Source organism: Convolutriloba macropyga, chromosome 15, assembly GCF_964194025.1.
Source record: "Convolutriloba macropyga chromosome 15, txConMacr16.3, whole genome shotgun sequence".
NCBI lineage: Eukaryota > Metazoa > Xenacoelomorpha > Acoela > Convolutidae > Convolutriloba > Convolutriloba macropyga.
This window is the reverse complement of record NC_134482.1, coordinates 44,706,111-44,726,502: the sequence shown is the minus strand read 5'-3', so window position 1 is coordinate 44,726,502 and position 20,392 is coordinate 44,706,111. Positions and strand designations below refer to the sequence as shown.

Here is a 20,392-nt window from a genome sequence, read left to right as displayed (position 1 = left end):
ACAAAACAAAATTAGACCAGAATAGATCCCGACTTATGAAAAACCCTAACGCATCTCCTACGAGGGGTTAATTTTGACTTCGGCCTTTAATACATAGTTGAGTTTCCTAGTTAGTGATGAAAAAAGTCGCTCATGGTTCTAGCACAGGTCTTTCTAAAAGCAATTACGGTTCACCATTTTTTTCACGAGTCGATAAAAAGCACTTTCAAAGGCAAATTTGATAATGGCACCTTCAAGGCTCCAGCAAAAGTTTTTTCCCTCAAAGATTTTTTTGAATATTCATTGTATACTGACGTTTTTGTGGGTTATTTGTTGCAATCCAAGAATTGTACTGCACTGGTGTCCTTTCTTTTTAAAATGCAAGAATTGGTTCTCTATCCTTTATAAAATTTTTATTGGGGTGTTGTTCTTTTTATGATCTTTAAAGACAAATTGAAGTGATGATTTTGGTCAAGCAAAATCAGGAAGTGGAGTGAAAAATCAAGTGGTTTCGCGGCGTGAATTTTTTTTGCTCTAATTCTAAAGTAGAAGGAGAAGACGGAGGTTAAACAAAAGTTTTTGTAAGTTTTTGTAAAATTTGTTTTAATTTTTTAGTTTTTCGGTCTTTAGGGAGTCAATAAAAAACTTTATGGCATTTCATGGCTCAAAACCATTATACTTAATGCGTTAGAGAGCAAAATTTTTTTTCGAAAAGTGTGCTCATGTTAATTGCTAAATACAAATCGACAAGGTTTGGCTTCTATAGTAATTTGAAGTTTTTCAATCAATTTGTTTGGTTGAAAATCAGGACTTGTCCTGCTATGTTTTTCTAAGATGTGCTCGCACTTTTTCCTATGACTTTGAATTTTAAAAAGGAGATAAAAAGGTAAAGTTTGCGATCAAATTGGATCAATGACCACGTTGGTTAGTCATTCTTTGAGTTCTTTTTGTTATCGTAGTGTAGAAACAACGCTTTCAACTTTAATGAAGTTCTTTTTGAAGTCATATGTTCTTTTATGTCTGTTTTTAAGCAAAATTGGCGGTGATAAAAACATAAACGCCCAAAATTTTGGTGATTTTTCTAACTTTCTTCACGTTTTTTAACAATTTTTCTTTCCTGAGTTTTTCAATTTTTAGGGGTCAATGCGAATTTTTGAGGCCTGACAATTGACTACTCAATCAGTTTTTAAGGACTTTGAAAAAGTTTTGAGGATATTAATATCAGTAAATTGACGACTTTTTAATACAACTTGCTAAATTTTGTAGGTTTTGTGATATTTTACGTTAGATTTTGAGTCTTTCGATCTATAGAGGTTAGTAAAATTCTTTCATGGCATAAAAGTGAGTACCTCGATAGTCTGCTGAAAAGAACTAATTGGTTATGAAGATACTAACTTCACGACAGTTCGAAAACTTTTTTGAAAAATTAGCAACATTTAATTTTTTTAAAGAAAGAGTTTGTCAATTTTTGAATGACTCGAGAATTATGGACAAAAATGGATAGGTTTTTCAGGGCATTAAAATAAGTAACTAGATTCTTTGTAGGGATAGCTAATCGGTCACAGAGATAACGGTATCACGAATTTAAGCGAATTACTAATAAAGTTTGCAGTTTTTTTTTTAATTTTTAGAAATCTTTCATTTCTGCATGTTTAGTCCTATGGGGGACAATGAAACTTATAAGCGCTTGGACATGGATATTTTGGTAGTTTCCAGAGACAGCGATTTCGCTTTGCATGTATTACTGTCACGACTTTCACCAATTTTCAGAAAAATTTTCGGTTTTTTGCAATTTTTTTATTCGAAATTATTGGTTTTCTTGTATCGATCATTAAAACCCAGTGAAAATTTTTATAGCTTGAAGCTAAGTTACTGGAGAGACGAGTGAGATATTGAAAAAGTTTCAATAACCATTAGATCACTGTTTTTGATCAAATTTGTTAAAAATTTGCGGCTTTCTTTAAAATTTTCTAATTTTTTGTCAAGGTTTGATCTATAGAGGTGAATGAAACGAAACTGCCATAACTTATCATTGGAAGTCAAAAACATCCGAATACATAGCGAATTTCAAATAATTATTGAAGTCTTTTTAATAGGTTTTAGGTTTGCAAGTTTTTTAAACGTCAAAGGACAATGAAACATTTTAAGGAACGAAGCCATATTACTGAAAGGCTTAGACGCCCTTAGCTTTTTCAAATAGCGTGCTTGGGTTAATGGATACATTTAAATCGATAATATATTGGTTTTCAGTAATATAGGTTCAGGAATTTCAGCAAGGTCAATAAATTAACTTTTATCTAATTCTGTGAGGCCCTGCTTGACTGGCATTGTTCACTTGGTCTGCTGGTCAAGTATAATAAGTTTATTTTTTTTCAATAAATTTTTCGAATTGTAATTCAGGGCATGTCTGGCTATGTTTTTTGTATGACTTCACACCCTTTTTCGAAGATTTTGAAACTGGATAAACAGGCAAATCTTGGCGAGAATTAGTTGCAATAGAGGCCGTTAGCTGGCTTTGGTAGTCTCTAAGGTGCTTGGTGTTCTGAAGTTGCCTGAAAATCTCATTTCAAGGTGAAAAGATTAATTATTGGCTGTTTTTGAGCCCTAAATGAAGCAATTTGCCGTTGTTTGTGTCCTGTTTGTTAAAAAAAATTGATAGTTTGGTTGTTTTTATACTCAATAGTTAGGGTAAATGTCTTTTCATGCTACTTTATTTGCTATCGTTTTGCTCTTCAAGTCATCTTTAGCGGTAGAGTCAAAGCCGTTTTTGCTGTTTTTGACGTTTTTCAAAAATTTTGATACTTTCACGTTGCTTTCAATATTATAGGCAAAAGAAATATTTTCTTGGCTTAGAAATGGGTTGACGAATTAAATTTTATCAACAGAGAAAAAATTGTTGACGTTGATCCGGATGTCGTTAATTATTGAAATTTTCAAACAATTTTTCCTAATTATATCTATTTTCAAAGTTTTATTTTTTTTGAAGTTCTATTTACTTTTACTGACCAAAGAGACAGCTTTCAGACTGAAATTGGGTTGGGGCATAATTTTTTTGTTGACCCAAATAAATCATTCGGGATAATTATATTACAAATTTCAACAACTTCATTCAACAACAACATTTCATAAATTTGGCAGTTTTCTAAGTTTTTTTTGAAATTTTTGTTCTGTTTCAACTTTTAATTTAAGTGCGCAAGAAATCTTTTTTCAACAATTTTTGGAACAATTTTCATTATTTTTCTTGGTTTGGATGAGTTTCTGTCCTCTATTTTGCTCATATTTATGTTTTCGCTTATGCTTGTCGTTTGTGTCCAGAAAGATATCTGTGAATTGCTCTTTTGTGTTTTGTTTTTTTTTTTTACGAATACTGCATATTAACTATCGGTTTTTGTTATCTTAACAACCAGAGTATCTGTTTTGATAATTCTCAAATCATGTAAAAATTTTTTGTTTTACTTTTGGTATCCAATTCTTCTGTTAGTCAATTGAGGAGTTTTCAAGTTTTTCATTCAATTCTTGATTTTAATTCAGGACGTTTCCTGCTGAGTTATTGTATTATTTTGATGCTTAAATTTCTTTTAGAACTAGGGATATAATGATATTCACAAGACCTGGCGTGACATTTTGTGTCGAGCAAAAGTCTCGTTCGAGCAAAGTAATTTTCACGACCAATTAGGGTCAAAACTTAGGCTTTTCATGACAACTTTTTTAAATTGCGCTAGTTCATTTCATAGGTCGAGGTTTATCCTCAGTTCTCTTATCACTTGTGAAATCACTGCCTTAAATGACGTATTTTCGATAGCTCAAAATGGCTTGTGTGTCAGAATTATATTTAGCGACGATGAAAAGTTTTGACTTTGATGTCTTAGAAATCATATATAGCTTTTTTTGCTTTTTTTGCAAAGCCTAAAAACAAAATTTTCAAAATACACTGGTGACAGTTCGAAAGTCAGAGTTCAAATTTAAAACGTAGGTAGAAAGAGATGATATGGTTTTATGGAGGAAAACCTTGGCATTCAAATGACCCTGCTGACTCTCAATTACACGCCATGGTATTTTTTGCTCGATAATTTCAACTTTATGGCACAGTATATAGAAGACCACAGACTTTTGAGTCTATATAAAAAAATTAACCCTAGAATCTTATGACCCATACCTGGGTCGAAAAATTTTCCAGAAATTATGTAAGAATTGCGCTGACATCTCGACTTAAAGTAATAACGTTAATGAAGTATATAAGTGTAACTTACGTCCCATGCTGCCACGGAGTTCTGCACTGTGTAATGTAATATGTCAAAGTCCAATTTGTCACCTGTTGCGGGGTCCGCCCACGGAGTGAACAGAAACAGAACTAAAGAGACAGAGATTAAAATTACGGCGAGTATAATTAACGGGTATAAAATTCTAAACTTATTGTGAGAGCTATTTATGTATAACCCCATAACCACCCTCCCCTTCTTCCAGAGTTTATTCACTAGACTTCACTACTCTTTGTAACGGGAAATATGACATCACTTTGACTTAATTTTGATTTATTGTTACAACCCTCTGTAAAATGGGTTGAGGAACTTCATAGCAGCCAATGTTTTTGTGAAGATCATTTTATCCGACCGTTATCTTTTATAGAGAAGAGATACAAAAAGAGTCCCAAAAACGCCCTAAAAAACTTGTTCAACCGTTGAAGAGATATTTTGAAATTATTTGTTTTACATCAAAGTGTGGCTTTTCTCTTTAATTTCCTCGTATATTCACGTTTGAAATAACAGTACCAAAAACTGCGCCTAAAAAGAAAAACTGAAAAAATGTAATTAGAAAGATCACATTTCAAATGGTTCAGAAAACTATATTCTTTAATTGTTAAGGACAAAGTTGATTTCAAGGGCGTGACAAATCAAAACAAGAAACACCTTTTAAATCTTTATTCAATCAAAAACTCTTTTTGCTGTCTTTTTTTCGTGTAATGTTCAACCTCAAAATAAAAAATATACTTGCAATTCTTTGTAGATGATGTTTTTAGAATGTAAAAAGTAAAGTCTTTTAAAAAATTTCTGTCATTCCTGCCTAATTTTCAACCACTCAGAATTAAATCAGTGGAAAAGATTGATTTAAAAGTACCCAGGTTGAGGTCCCAGACCGAAAAGTATCCGCGCTCGATTAGGCTTAACTTTTTCGATCACCGAACATTGTTTTGGACACAAAATCGTCAATTTAAGTCCAATTGTGCTCTTTTTTGGTGGGTATGCTCCACACTTTAGCCACAAAAGCCTGGACATGATCGCACAAAAATCTGATGAACGCATTAAAGTCTGGACTTGAACGCACGAAAGTCTGGTGGACGCACGAATGTCTGATGAACGCACGAAAGTCTGGCGAACGCACGAAAGTTTGGTGAACGCACGAAAGTTCTGGACATGAACGCACGAAATGTTGGTGAACGCACGAAAGTCTGGACATGAACGCACGAAAGTCTGGTGAACGCACGAAAGTCTGGACATAAACGCACGAAAGTCTGGTGAACGCACGAAAGTCTGGTGAACGCACGAAAGTCTGTCGAACGCACGAAAATCTGGACATGAACGCACGAAAGTCTGGACATGAACGCACGAAAGTCTGGTGAACGCACGAAAGTCTGGACATGAACGCACGAAAGTCTGGTGAACGCACGAAAGTCTGGACATGAACGCACGAAGGTCTGGTGAACGCACGAAAGTCTGGACATAGGCACTTTCCGTCTGGGACGGTCTGGACATAGGCACTTTCCGTCTGGGACGGTCTGGACATATCGACTTTCCGTCTGGGACCTCAACCTGGGTAAGTTTAAGAGAAAACGCCGAATTCTTTTTTCAAAAAATTTTCGTTGTTTAAATTTATATTTATCATACAAAATTTAATCATTAAAATGAAGCTTTTCGATCGAGTTTATTCAAAGTTTGAGTCAGGTAAAAACCAAGTTTACACTTCGAGACAACAATGAAGTCGTAGTCTACTTGATTTTATCAACAGGTTCCCATAAAAACCGTTTTTAATAATAAGAAAAGGTACAATTATCTGATGTTTTTGTAAGTCAATGAAAATTTAAATAGTCATAAGGCATCACCACACATTTTTCTGCCGTTTTAGTTGAAGCATTTTGGGAATGTTTTGCTAGAGCTAATTCGTTTTTACAAATTTTTTATATGATTTTTTATCGATGTTTTCTTTGAAGAGAGATCACCTCCACAACTACTGGACTCATTTACTGTCAAATTATTATTCTCCTCATTACAGCTTTGGAAAGAAACTCTTTCACACTCTCTGAAAAAAATCAGAGCAAACAATTGGTTCTTCAGGAAGTAGTATTACTAACAAAAAACTTCAAAGCTGAAAATTTAATAAAGGACTTCTTAACATTTCATTTGACTTATTGCAAACTTTCAGTCAGCCTAAAACTCAAAGTAGAATATCGTGGTAAAAAAAATTGGTAGTGATCTTGTTTTTAGGAACAGTACTTGAAAAATAGGCATCTGATATTTCTTCGTGACTTTTCTTAAGTTTTTGCTATTTAATGGAAACTTATAGCAAACAGATGACAGAGGATAAGATATGCCGATTTTTATATCGGAAAGATCCGGAAATTATATTTTCGAATGTTAAAACTTAAATGTTTTACGTAGTTTAAAAGATTTTATGTAATTTTTGTTCCGTATGAATTTTCCATTTTGAATTTTGATCAAATAAACACTTTACTTTTCAACGTTTCAATTAATCTTCATCTTCAAAGCGGGTTTCAAGTGCTTTTTTTCTTAAACGTTTCCCATAAACGTTGAGGCAAAGGCAGTCTGAAGACTTGAAGCTATAGGTTTAAATTTTTTTGATGATCACTTTTTTGCTGACTCCTTCGAAATCCTTCGAAAATGAAATCAAAATAAACTTTAACGTACGATTTTGAGATATAAATAAAGTCGTAGCTGTTTTAAAAAACAGGTATTGAATCTGACTTCAAAAAAGTTCGGACATTTTTTTACTAATTTGAAATTCGACTTAGCACAATACGTACAATTTTACTCTTTTGCCAATTTTAGCTGTCGTACAAAAAATCAATTTAGTGTACTTGATTTTGCAATGCGAATCACTATTAGAATTTCTGTTGAGTATACTTGTGCGGCGAGTGCACTCAACACAGTTTTGTATTTGGATTCGCTTATCAAATCGCCTATCTGACACTTGTCTAGATTACTCAGATAGTAAATACGACTGACAAGAAATAAGTTAAATTGAGCACCTGTACTCGAGGTGCAAAACTAAGGAAATGAAAAGTTATAACAGTTAGCAATTCAGAAGTCATAGCTAAATGTGAACACATAAAAAGGGCGGGAATTTGGTCAACAGACATAATGTGTGAATTAAAAGTGGCAGATACTAAACTTAAAATGACTTTATTATAAGGCCTTCAAAATTAGGTGCAAAATTAAATAAGTTCATCGTAGAATAATTTTGCTGCACCAAATAAAATGACTAGGTACAACATTTCTCGTCTTTTAGTGAAAATTAAAATTGTATAAGATGAAATTTTAATAACAATATTTTATTTATTAATACTTATTCACCGGTTAAATAGTTATCAACAATATATTTACTGGTTATCATAGGTAGTCATAAGTAATAATATATCGAGTTTTAAACCTTCAGAGTTTTGTTTACATACCCTCCTCATCAAGTTTTCGCTCATCTGGAGAACTCTGATCTGCTGGCCAAAAGCGGGGGTCAATAGGCGATACCTCTTTTATGACGGGTGAGGGGAGTGGATTTGGAATTGGCTCTACTCGAGTCGCAGTTTTCACAATCGTCTGTATCACTGAAGGTTGAACAGATGCTACGTCACCTGCACGGCGTTTCTCGAGGGGTTGTACAAATTTCGGTGGGAACGAATTGGTCGACTCACCAGATGAATCGTCATTATCATACCCGTAATATTTCGGGCTCTTTCGTGTCCTTTTTGATGTACGTGGAAGAACTTGGCGCATTCCTTCTACATATGCCGAAGTAGAGGGTATAATAAAATCCGTTCGTTGGCCTGTTGGGAGAGGTGCAATTATTACTTCAGAAGTAATATTTCGTTGATCGGGATTGATTTCCGGTTGTGATGCTGTCTCTGACGGTACGAGGTTTGCCGGCACTTTTGGCATTCGTACTCGCATTGCGCGAGCAATATTCGATTTGTTGGATGAGACTCCGCTTCCCGTGTCACGTTTACGATGTTTCATCTTTCTATCGCCTTTCTGAATTCGCGTGAATTCTTTGGTATGACTCACAATTTTGGCCTTTGTTGATTTTTCGTGTACACGTGGCCCTCTGCGATTTACATAATCCATCAATTGCGTTTTCGCTCATCGCAGGTGCCGAATTTGGCGATATCGCTATTCCTGACCGTGACTTCCAGCTTCCCAGTTTCACGCATCACGGATATATACTGGTCAGTCTTTTGCACCACAGATCTTGTGGCTAACACTTCGTAAAGCCCGTCGATGTTCTTTTTCGAGCGTCTATGGGGATGTTTCTTACGAGCAATGTTGAGTTGCACTGTGTGTTCCTTGAGGGGTATAGGACGATGTGCTTTCGTTGTGTGCAGGAAACGTGACTCATTGTCTCCTGCCAGTCGTACGCGGGAATGAGCGTCCTTTGTGGCCTTGCACATATTCTTTTCAAGTTCATGGTGACTACGATCACTCCCCCAATTTTCTTCTGGTAACAACTCATTGGGTGTGACCGTCTCTTCATCTAAACAATGATTTAAATTTTTTTCATAACCTAAATCAGAAGAATGTGGTTTATTACTTTTGTTGCTAAGCGGAGAATTGGCTTTTCGCCCAAAGTGTTATTCGAATTGCGAAAGCTTAGTAATTCTGTGTCTACATATGCGGAGTTGGTAGATGATTGATTTTAATGTTGCTTTAGTGGTGAACAAATTTAATTCTTTATTTGCTTCTTTTATACATGCTAAGCGTTGTTTAATTGAACTCATTAATCGTTCTACTAAACTTATTGTTCGACGATCGTTTGCTGGAGCTCGTATTACAGTGATATTATTTTTTATACAAAAATTTTAACTTGGTTCCCTATGAGGCAGCAAGCTTGATCTAGTCGTAATGAACAAGAAACTCCATGAATATGTATATAATTATCTAAAAATTTAATGACATTGGAAGCATTTGCATTATCAAAAAATTTCAGCAGACGGATATTTAGAAAATCTATCAATACATGTTAAACTGTAAATTTCATGATGTTTCTCATTATTTATAGGTCATGCAAAACTATTTGTATCTCTCGGTTTGGGACTATACATGGTTTATGAGCTTGGAATTGCTTTGCAGGAATTATAAATTTTTACCGATGGCAGTGCAAGGTTTGCACTCTGTTGCTCGGACCAAGAGGTCGCGGTTCATGTATGGCCACCAGCAAGGCTGGGCCATACATATCATCCCCCAGCTGCCCGGGTGACTGGCGTGAAGGTCTTCGATAAGCGCATCCTTTAGGGCGCTGGGGATGGCCACCTTCTCTTCCATGCACACACAACCACTGCTTACGTGCAGGACCCGCCAGTAGCTGTGCAAGTAGGGGTTTAATGCTTTTAATCGTTCCTCGTCAGAGCGGATGATGCAGTCCCTGACTTCTTTGAGCACTGCATCTTTGCTGGTTAGGGATGCTATTAGTCCTTTGTTATAAACTTTGCCAACTACTTTGTCAAAGGAAAGGATTTGAGGACTATCGGTGAGCGGGGTGCTGATATTTGAATGCGATGAGGATTGGCGGGGCGTGTTTGGGGTAGTATTGTCCGTGAAGGATACGCGCGGCGAAGTTCGGCTTGAACGAATTGAGGTTGATTTGTCTTTCATTGCGGACACAGGTTGGCTCATTTTTGTTGATATTGTTGAGTTTTTAATTAAATTATTTGAAGCGGAGGGAGACAACTGAATTTCAGATTGAGTTTGGGCAAAAAGCGACTTTTTATTGTTTACCAATTTGGCACGTGAACTATTTAAGGTATGTGACTTTTGAGTGCAAATTAAGGAAGAAATTTTAGGCTTATTTGTGATTGACAAGTTAAAAAGGCTTAAATCAGTGAATTGATGCCGGTTTCGGTAAGCGAGTGACGCTTTTCCGGTATTATGTGTCAGAAATAGTGCTTTTTGAGGCTCAATTCGTAGTGGTGTGTTTATGGTAATTGTATTATGCGACGCAAGTTTGGATTTAATGTGGTGATTACTAGATTGAGTTGCAAATAAGGCATTCGAAGTATGCAAAAAATATGACTGGTTAAATAGGGGAGGATTATGCTCGGTGATTGTTAATTTATTATGATTGAAGCGTACTTGCAGATCAAAATCACAATCAGAAATATTGTGATTGAATGTATTCGTTTTCGAAGTATGAAATTTCTGGGCAAGTGCTAATTGATTTTGAGTTAAATTTACCCGCAGTGCGAGTGTGCTATCAAATTTTATACAATTAATGTGGGTGGAATTTTGATTAGGCTTTTGCTTGGCGAGTGTTGAATTGTTTTGTGTTAAGCTTACGCGCATTGCGTGTTTACTATCCGAATTAATAGTGTTAGAAGGGAGAAGATTAGAATGATATATTCGCGTAGCGAGTGCTGAATTATTATCTGTTAAGCGTACGCGGGATCACTAACAGAATTAAGATTACTTTTCAAGGGAAATTTTGAACTAGAACTTTGCGGAGCAGGTGACTTATTGTCTTTTATCACCAATTTAGGTTTAGCGAAATTTATATTCAATACTTGTTTTGTATGTTGTGTGCTAGATTTTTGTAAACCAGATTTATTATCGTGATAAAATTTATTTAGTGTAACAGAGGAAATATTTGTTTCTTCATCAAGTATTTTGCACCAGTATGCATACGTGATAATGTCGCGACTAAAAATTCTTCGTCATAATTAGAAATAATTTTTGCCAGTTGATAGGGGTTGCGGGATATATAATCAACAAGTCCCATCTTTGCGCCTGGTAAATGTTCTATTTTAAATTGATAGGGTAAAAGTCGATCAAGTCATCGTGATAAACAACTGTTATAGCGTTTGTTTGATCTGTGTTCTTTTAGAATTGAAAGAAGAGCTCGGTGATCAGTTATGATAGAAATTTCTTTGCCTTAAAGGTAATTTTTAAAATATTCTATGAACCAAACTACTACAAGGAGTTCAAATTCATTGATGCTATAACGTTCTTCATTCTTATTTAAAAATCTAGATGTATAAAAAATCGGTTTCAAACGATCAATTGTCAATTGTTCTAATGCTGCTCCAAGGCCAGAGCGAGAAGCATCACATTTTATACGTGTTTCGAGTTGCGGATTATAATGAATGTTATCTGTGTGATTCGCGATTCGTGTTTTTATAGCATTAAAATGTACAGTGTGTTCGTCAGTCCAGATGTAATTTGTAGATTTTTGAAGAAGGGGTCTTAGAGGATGTTAAAGTTGAGCTAGATTGGGAATAAATTTACTAATGTAATGAACCGAACCAAGGAATGAGCGTAAATTTTTAAGTGTGTTAGGTGGTTGCAATGAAAGGATTGCCAAAATTTTAGTTTCTAGAGGTGATGTCCCTGATTGGGTAATATTATATCCCAACCATGAAATTTCTTGCTTCGCGAGATGACATTTAGGAAGATTGATACGAAGGTTATCCGCGTCCAGTTTTTGTAGACAATTTACTACAAGATTAAAATGATTTTCTTCTGAACCTTTATTTACAATCAATATGACGTCCAAAAAACAAAATGTGTTTTTAAGACCGATTAACGTATAACCCATCGCCTTCTGAATCTCGGCAGGCATGTCTGTAAGTCCATAAAACCCTGTTTTAAATTGCTACGTGCCTGTCATATCGCAACTGACAATATTAAAATTACAATGTTTGGCTGTCTCAGGGTGAAGATTCAGTTGACTGTACGCGTACTTAAGGTCTATTGTAGAGAAATAGTTTTTTTCCGCTGGCTCTGTTTTTTAATCTGTTATTATTTGTGATATGGAGTCCATAAGTGTTTCAATATTTGGCATTTGATATTTAATTTTAAGTATGGATTTGTTAATAATTTTTGAATCCAAGGCTAATTTTATTGTTTGGTCTCTTTTAACTGTAATAACTGTAGGAGAAATAAAATATTGATCAGAACAATTATTAAGTTTTTCTATGTGTCCTTCTGCAAGAAGTTTTTTAATTTCACTGTTAACTCGGTCTTGTAAATTAATGGGTACCCTTCTACTCTTTTGATGTTTGGGTTGGAAAATTTTGTGAAATTTAGAATTAACAATGTGACTTTTTGATCTGCCAATGCATGAAATAACTTGAGGAAATTGATTTGCTATTCGTGTTTTAAATGGACATTGAGTTGTGATAGTGTTGACCATTCTACCTGCATTTGAACACAGAGTTTGAGTGATTGAAATTCCCAGGACTTCAAATAAGTCTCTGCCAATCAGTGGTTTCAGTCCGTCTTTAACAACAACAAATTCGGCGTCTTCGATACGCCACCCATTGCTTTCCATCGGTGCTTGTATCATTCCAATTAGAGGTATTGGTTCATTAGCAAAGGTTTTGAGTTCTTGAGCAGGTGCTGTTGTCAGCCATCGTGCATGAGTAGAATTGTTGACTACTTCCGTAGCGAGAAATTCATTCAAAATGCTACACACGCTGCCGGAGTCAATAAGGAGTCCTACTTTAGTATTTCCGATCTGTAAAGTTGTCTTTTTTGATTTGATTTGAATTGTGTTACTAGCAATGCTAGCTACCATATTATCATCTGAACTATCAAAGTCGGATTCACATTGAAGTTTATAATTTGTAATTTGGATCGCATTGACAGACTGTTCAGTTGTAGTTTCCTCAATTGAGTTAACATTAGAGCAAGTGGGCTTAGTGGATGAAGACTTTGGCTTACAGCGTACTCGTGAAAAATGATTCTGTAAACCACAATTATTGAACGTCTTGCCTTTCGCAATACATTTATCCTTGTGATTTGCTGACCAAGTCAGGCCACAATTACGGCATAGATGTTTTGACTGTCGAGTAGAAGAGGGGGTATTTGGTCGTTGATTTGATTGGCGAAAAGGCCGTTGTGGAATTATGGCATTGACATGCGATGCGGGTTGTGTGTTTGAAATCTGTAACTGATTCCGTTGTCCGAGTTTCACGTTTATGGCCAAACGTAAGGCTTGGGGTGGTTCAAGAGTTTCTCAAAGTAATTCTCTTTGAATTTCAGGATCTTGCATATTTGCAATAAAAAGATCTCTGATCAGTGTATCTTCCTGATTTCCAAGATCGCAATTCTCGGACAATTCTTTCAATTTGCCAAAGAAATGTTCAATAGATTCTCCCTTCGACTGTTTGGTAGTGAGGAGCATGTACCTATCAAAGGTAATGTTTCGCTGACCAATGAACGTAGATTGCATGATAATCCAAAGCTCCACCGTTGTCAGTATGTCCATCTTGAGATGCGGCTTTCTGCTACATATGATGCGTCTTCCTTTGGTGCCCAAACTGAGATATAGCATTGATACTGTCTTGTGGTCTGCCTGTGTCCATGGCTTGTCTCCACACACGATCCCAATCTCCATAAGTTTCTGACATCGATTTTCCCTGTTCATTTTTAATTGCGCATTTCTTGCTAGTCTTTCTTGTTCCGATTGGGCTCAGAAACCTGTTATAGTTTTCTCGCAAATCGGTTCTAACGGTAGTTGAACTCTTTCAGACCTTGGTTCAAACAAAATGTCTAATGCATTTCTCTCCTTCGCAAGAAAAGTCATTTTTGACTGCATCTGCCATTTCTCCCACTTCAACGGAGGGTCTGCACTCGGTTTTTCCCACAAAGGCTTTATGCCGAGTGGGATTCGTTTTTGCGTTGCTGACTGCGCCATGTCCTGCACAATCAATTTTTTGTACTTGATTTTGCAATGCGAATCACCATTAGAATTTCTGTTGAGTGTACTTGTGCGGCGAGTTCACTTAACACAGTTTTGTATTTGGATTCGCTTATCAAATCGCCTATCTGACACTTGTCTAGATTACTCAGATAGAAAATACGACTGACAAGTTAAATTGAGCACCTGTACTCGAGGTGCAAAACTAAGAGAATGAAAAGTTATAACAGTTAGCAATTCAGAAGTCATAACTAAATGTGAACACATAATTCGAAGGGCGGGAATTTGGTCAACAGACATAATGTGTGAATTAAAAAAGGTAGATACTAAACTTAAAATGACTTTATGATAAGGCCTTCAAAATTAGGTGCAACTTTGAATAAGTACATCGTATAATAATTTTACTGCACCAAATAAAACGATTATGTAAACGTTAGCAACTCAGGATGTTGAAAAAAGTTCTCAGTAAGTTCAATTTAATTTCAATTCATATTAGTGCTTTTTTTTCCTGTACATTCATTTGATTTTGAGAGTGCAGTTACTAGAAATGATATTATCCTGACCTAGTAACAATTAATTGTTCTCAACAATTACTGTAACACTTTCAAACCGTCAGAGTGAAATGAATGCACTATATTGAACATTGATGCAAAAATATTGTATATGCAGTCAGTCAAACTCTCGTTCGAGATAATTTTCCATATTGAGGCGAAAAATGGTTTCTTAATCTGTTTCAACTGATCTTGTCTCAGGTAATTTTCTCCATGGAAACTTTTGGTGATCTCAGAAAAAATCAGCGTTAATGATTGAGTTTTCGGGCAAAACAAAAAAACGTCAAATTGTTGTTAGTTTACGTTTATTGCAACAGAAACTTCTCATCCCACTTCCTTCAAAATTTAACTTAATTAAATTTTCAAGGTAAAAACCTTCAAAGAAAGAAACATATTAGTTGTCAAATCTATTTTATCCAAAAAAAACGTTTTTTGATTATCGTTCAAAGTTTCTCTGACATACATAAAGATATTGGCCTTTAATTTATCGTAAGGCTTTCAGTTTTTTTCATTTTTCACTTCTGGCATTTTTTGGTATTTTTTTCATAATCGCACTCTTATAATATTTCAATATTTTTAGCTTGTTCTCGTCCTACGTATATCTTGCATTTTAAGGAAAAAATTGAACTGATCTTCTTTCGGATGATTGTAATTCTTGTTATAGATTTTTGCAACAATTTAAACCTCTGGGAACATAATGAGTCCCGTTTATTTTTTTAATCAGATGTGATGTCAGGACAAAATATAAATTTTTACGAACATTCTTTTAAATCAATACAACCTTTCCGCAAATAAACATATGAAAAAGTTCGTTATAATTTTTCATCACAAATCTCTTCAAAACTGAACCTGGGTGAAAATTCATTGTTATACTTTAATGATAAAATAAAGTAGTAGTGAAGGTGATTTATCGCCCTTTGAATGCAATAAGAAAATATGTTTGATATTAGTTTCTGGATATATCTTACATTTTTGTTTTAAATTGAAATACAAATGACCATAAGAAAACATAAAATACCTTTCTCAAAGTCTTATGCTTCAATTTTTCAATAATGATGTTTTCAGGATGTTTAATTAATTTCTTTTTAAAGATCTTATATGTCTCCTATTCTCTATTGTTTTTGGTTTAATTTTTTTGCTTCGAAAACAAATGAACTACTTTTTTTTCAATTGACTGTTCCCAATAAAAAATTACGGAAACTTTCGTACTTTAGGAGTAACACATTTTTCTGAGAACTGAACTTGAGATAGAAATCCTTTCAGCTCTTCATCCGATTTCGGTCAAACTTCAAGCCAGTGAAAACTTAAAAAGGAGTGCTCAGCTTGGTTTTAAGAACTATTTGGGTATTGGATTTTGATCCAAAAAGCTCCAACATTTTTGTTTTATAAGGGAAACAAAACTGATCATAAGACACCAGGTATTATTTTTCTGACAGCGTTCAAGTCAAAAATTAAAAATTCGATTGATTATTTGATTACCTATTAAACGATTTGAAATTGGATTGCTACGAAATAAATGAACGAATTTTAACCAATCAGAATCGAATATTTGTAAAAAAAAACAAATACGCAAAGAAATTGTTCCAAATAAGAATACAAATACGTTCTAATATACGTAGCAAGTTCAGGAAAAGTTCGTTTGACCTAATTTTAAGTAAGTATAACCACGATATGTACCGATTAAGGTGGTTTTCGTTTTAATGTTATTACGCTATCTGGGCGATTGTTGATCGATTATGAACGATTTTGACGTCAATAACATCAGACAAAAACCGGTAAAAAACATCGAAAGAAAAGCTTGACGTCTAAGATCACTTGTAGCTCTAATACGTCGCTTCACTCGAAATACGAATTCAAATAGCTTTCCGAACTTCTGTTTTATCAGAGTTAACATTGAAGCCGCTCCTTACTGAGCCATCTTTCGTGGAATAAATAGATTGTTGATAAAGTTTGTTATGGTACCCGAGTGTCCTGAAAACAATTTGGACGTGAACTGCCCTCCGTGCGACAGACACCGATGACTTTTTTGTCAAACGTGGTGCACTAATTGCAACAAGGTGGTCGGTATGGATTCGGGTCACCAGAATTGCAATTTCAGAACTACCTAATACGATCTGTCATCGCAAGTATCTGAAGCTCTTCGAAGGCTACCTGGGCTTGATAGCCAGCTATACAGCAAGAGTTATACTGATAGGCTGATACTGGAGATAGAAGAGATCAGTTCCCGCGCTGACAAATACGAGATTGACAGGCACCTCATGAATCTTGAAAAAATCAACACAGGAAGAGAGCCCCTCTAGAGAGAGAGAGAGAGAGAGAGAGAGAGAGAGAGAGAGAGAGAGAGAGAGAGAGAGAGAGAGAGAGAGAGAGAGAGAGAGAGAGAGAGAGAGAGCGAGAGAGAGAGAGTATTGACTGGCCAAAAAGAGTATTGACTGGCTAGACAGAACTCAAACCTTATATTAATATTTCTGCTATAAAATATTTTAAGGTTAATTCAGACGGCAAGAAACCGGATCCCTGAAATTTTTAATATTTTAAGGAGTAGTAGAATCAAACGATTGCTTGAAGAAATTTCCTTAAAAGGTCACCATTAACACCCAACACACATAATTTTTTAGACGAAGAAACATCGATTTTGGAAAATTTGATAGAATCGTCAAAAAAATGAAATAGATCAAATAGGCTTGAAAAACAAAAATTAACTTCTGATCTAGAAACAAATAGGAGCAGATTATGCTATAATGTTCAATATTGAAAATTTTTGATCATTTTTGATGCCATTCAAAAAATTCAGAAAATCAATACCGAAAACTAATAAACCGAAATTTTGTGCATTAAACAACCCAGTTTACTGTAAAACCGTTCCTTAATTAGAAATGAGCAACGATACTGACCAAAATTTGGAAAAAGTGGATGAGAGTAATAATTTGGCAAACATAAATTTGTTCTGGATTTACGGCTAGTACGTTTTTTGACCTTTTCATTTCTTAAAATTCTACTGCGTTGCGTAAATTAGTTTGGTACTGTCATATTAGGCCTCCAAATGACTTATGCTAGGTTGTCTTGTTAGCTTCTCTCCCTTTTGCTGAGGTGTGACTGAAGTTACTGGAGTTTCGCCAGTTTTTATTACCAAAAATTCGGGAAAACAAGATAAAAATGTATAAAATTGACAATCTTGTCAAAATCCAATTTTCACAAAAGAAGATTTGTCAATTCAGTGAAACTAAGAAAAAGCAGAAAAAAAGATTGTGACAAACCTCATAACCCCCCATCTACAAAATAATCGAAATAGCTTCATTGAAAATTTTTCACGTTGCTGGTTTCTCATACCATACCGTCCCTTCAATTTGCCATTCTCAATTTCTGTTATTTTTTTCATTAAAATCATTCTCTCAAAGTTTTGTTTCGAATCCAATTGTTTATTTTTTGCTTTCAGTGTTGTTCTCCACCTCGTTTACACTTTTGTTCTAGTATGTGACGTCATTTGTTTTTGCTTTTCTTGCAGTATGTTGATTATGCTAGCTTGCTAGCTGGTTGTTTCGATTTTTTTGCCTTCTAGGGTAAAACTTAGTTGAATCAGGAGTTACGGCTGGATCGTCTCTTGACTTTTTCAGCTTTAAATATTTACGGGCGCTCCTGCTATTTATTAATTTTTGCTAATAAACGTTCCTTTATATCTCTATGGTTTTTAGTTGTGGCTCTGATCCAGTTGCGTTCTGGGGTGTGACACAAGTTTGTGCTCTAGTTACGGCTGAATTGTTTGGTTGAGATTGCTTTTGGTCTGGTATTGCTTGCGTGTGACTGAACTTTGTTCTGGATTTACGGCTAGAGAGTTTTCTGATCTTGTAACTTTTATTTTAAACATATTACTGCGTTGCCGCAAATTGGTTTGTTATTGTCATGTTAAGCGCCATAATGACTTGTGCCAGTTTGTCTTGCCAAAGCTTCCCTACTCATGGTAGAGTGTGACATAGTTTGATCTGCAGTTATGGCTAATTTTTTTCGTTGAGTCTGCTGCTGTGGTCCGATAGCATAATTCTTCCCCGCCTCCCTGCTCGTTGCTTGCCTGTTTCCCCCTTTCTTTCTGGTCCGTCCTGTTTTTGATGCGTCACTGGCTTTTCCTGCGGTCCTCCGCGGGCTTTTTCGCCTGTCCTCCGCTTTTCCGTTGCATTGCGCGTTTCTGGCTCGACTTCTCATGCTTCACGACTCCGTTGCGTTGCGCGTTGCTCGCTCGAATATCCGTCTTTCCTTCTCCCGTTCATTGCGTTCATCGCTCTTCTTCTAATTTGGTCGGGCACTTTGTGCGCACCGTAATTTTGTCCGCTTTTTGCGCAATGTGGTTTTCAGACCGTCAACAGTGTGCTGTGTTTGGTGCTTTTTGCATTTAGTTGGAGTGGATTTTGGTCGGTTTGGAGTGTGCATGTAACAGATAACTGTGTGCAGTGTTAGTTTGGTTTATTTGTAGAACTAATAATATGGTGATGTCCAATAGTCTTGACTTCAAAACCTTGTCGTCAAAAACTAGTACTGACATCAATAACATTGTGATGTTTGAGTAAAAACTTAAAAAGTTTTACTCCGCTAAATCAAAGCGTGAAGCTGAGCTCCATGCTATAACTGAAGATCCCGTCAATATATAAAAAGTTAAAGTAGGCGACTGAAAGTTGAACGATCAGCAATCAAGTGCAACGAAGCCTTTTGTTTTGAGTATTATAGCCAAAAGCCAGGACTTAATTGCGTTTGCTGGAGAAACGGAAGATCCAAGCGTATTTGTTTCTTTATTAGGGTCTTACCCTGAGGCAATGGCATCTAAAAACGACAAGATCTCCGCTTCAGCACGAAATTACCTCAACTCTGCTGACGAAAAATTAAATGAAATTCAGGAACCGAGGTATTCCAGTCGTTCTAGAATTTCCTCATTGGTGGCTTTGTCAAAAAAACCTAGTCAACGTAATTATTGTTACGTAATTGTCGAAAAGAAGCGCGAGTAGATTGAAAAACAGAGTGAAGCAGCCATTCGCTTCTCTAAACAGAAAAAGCAGATCAAACTGTATGAATTGTAGGAAAGCAACAGAGAGCGATCTACACGAGTTTTAATTACTGAATGTTGTTCTTGAATGTAGTCAGACAGAAACCGCCGTGAGTACGAGAAATTCGGGAAAAATTGAAAAAGCTGCAAAGGTCTGGGTCAACACCTCACTTGCCTTAGATTTTAACGAAGAGAGAAATTGGTGAACAAGATGCTTTATATGACCCTCCAGAATGCCCTGGCCAGAACGATGACAAACCAACTAAAGATCAGAACAGTGCCGTCTCAGGGCACTCCTTTCTAAAAAATTGTTGAGGCAATTACATGTTTAGCAACAAAACATTGAAATAACTTGATGATCTCGCGCGTTTACAGGTGGAAATAGATCAAACAGGCTAATAAGGGGCAGCGCTTCCAAGCATTAATTAGCAGGAACCGCACATAGTCACCCGCCTCCTGTACAGGCCTCAAGTAATTCGTGGCTCCCAATGGAACATCCCAGTTTACAACCTTCACTCGCAACTCAGTTAGAACAATGTAACTTCTTCCATCTCCCTCAGCACGCATAACAAGCCAGGAGACTTGCAAACACTGTTTAAAATTTACAAGCCAGGAGACCTGAAACATCAAGCCTGCCTGAAAACAGATCGACAGAACGTATATCCGACCAACAACATTTTAACTTTGTTCCAGGAACCCCTAACGCCACTATTTTTTTCCGACAACAACAGTTGCAGCCCGAGCAATAAATATATATTCCTTTTCGCCCAGGACTCTTCCAACTACGAACACAGAGCAGCACAAGGTGGAACCCATAATTAGTCAGGCTCTTCCCCACTCAAATCCCGTCTTTACTCCAAACCTCACTGCTCCTGTTCAACACGCCCTTTGATTAATCAGCCTCCTCCCGTCCAAA

General features: G+C 35.9%; 1 protein-coding gene across 1 annotated transcript in view; it reads right to left on the bottom strand.

Moving 5' to 3' along the window:
• The window catches only part of LOC142354220 (uncharacterized), a 64,408-nt gene that overhangs the window by 32,272 nt on the left and 11,744 nt on the right, over positions 1-20,392 (bottom strand). Inside the window, exon 2 of the mRNA XM_075406472.1 lies at positions 4,230-4,330. Within this exon, the coding sequence (XP_075262587.1) occupies positions 4,230-4,330 (101 nt within the window). The remainder of the gene's footprint in view (positions 1-4,229; positions 4,331-20,392) is intronic.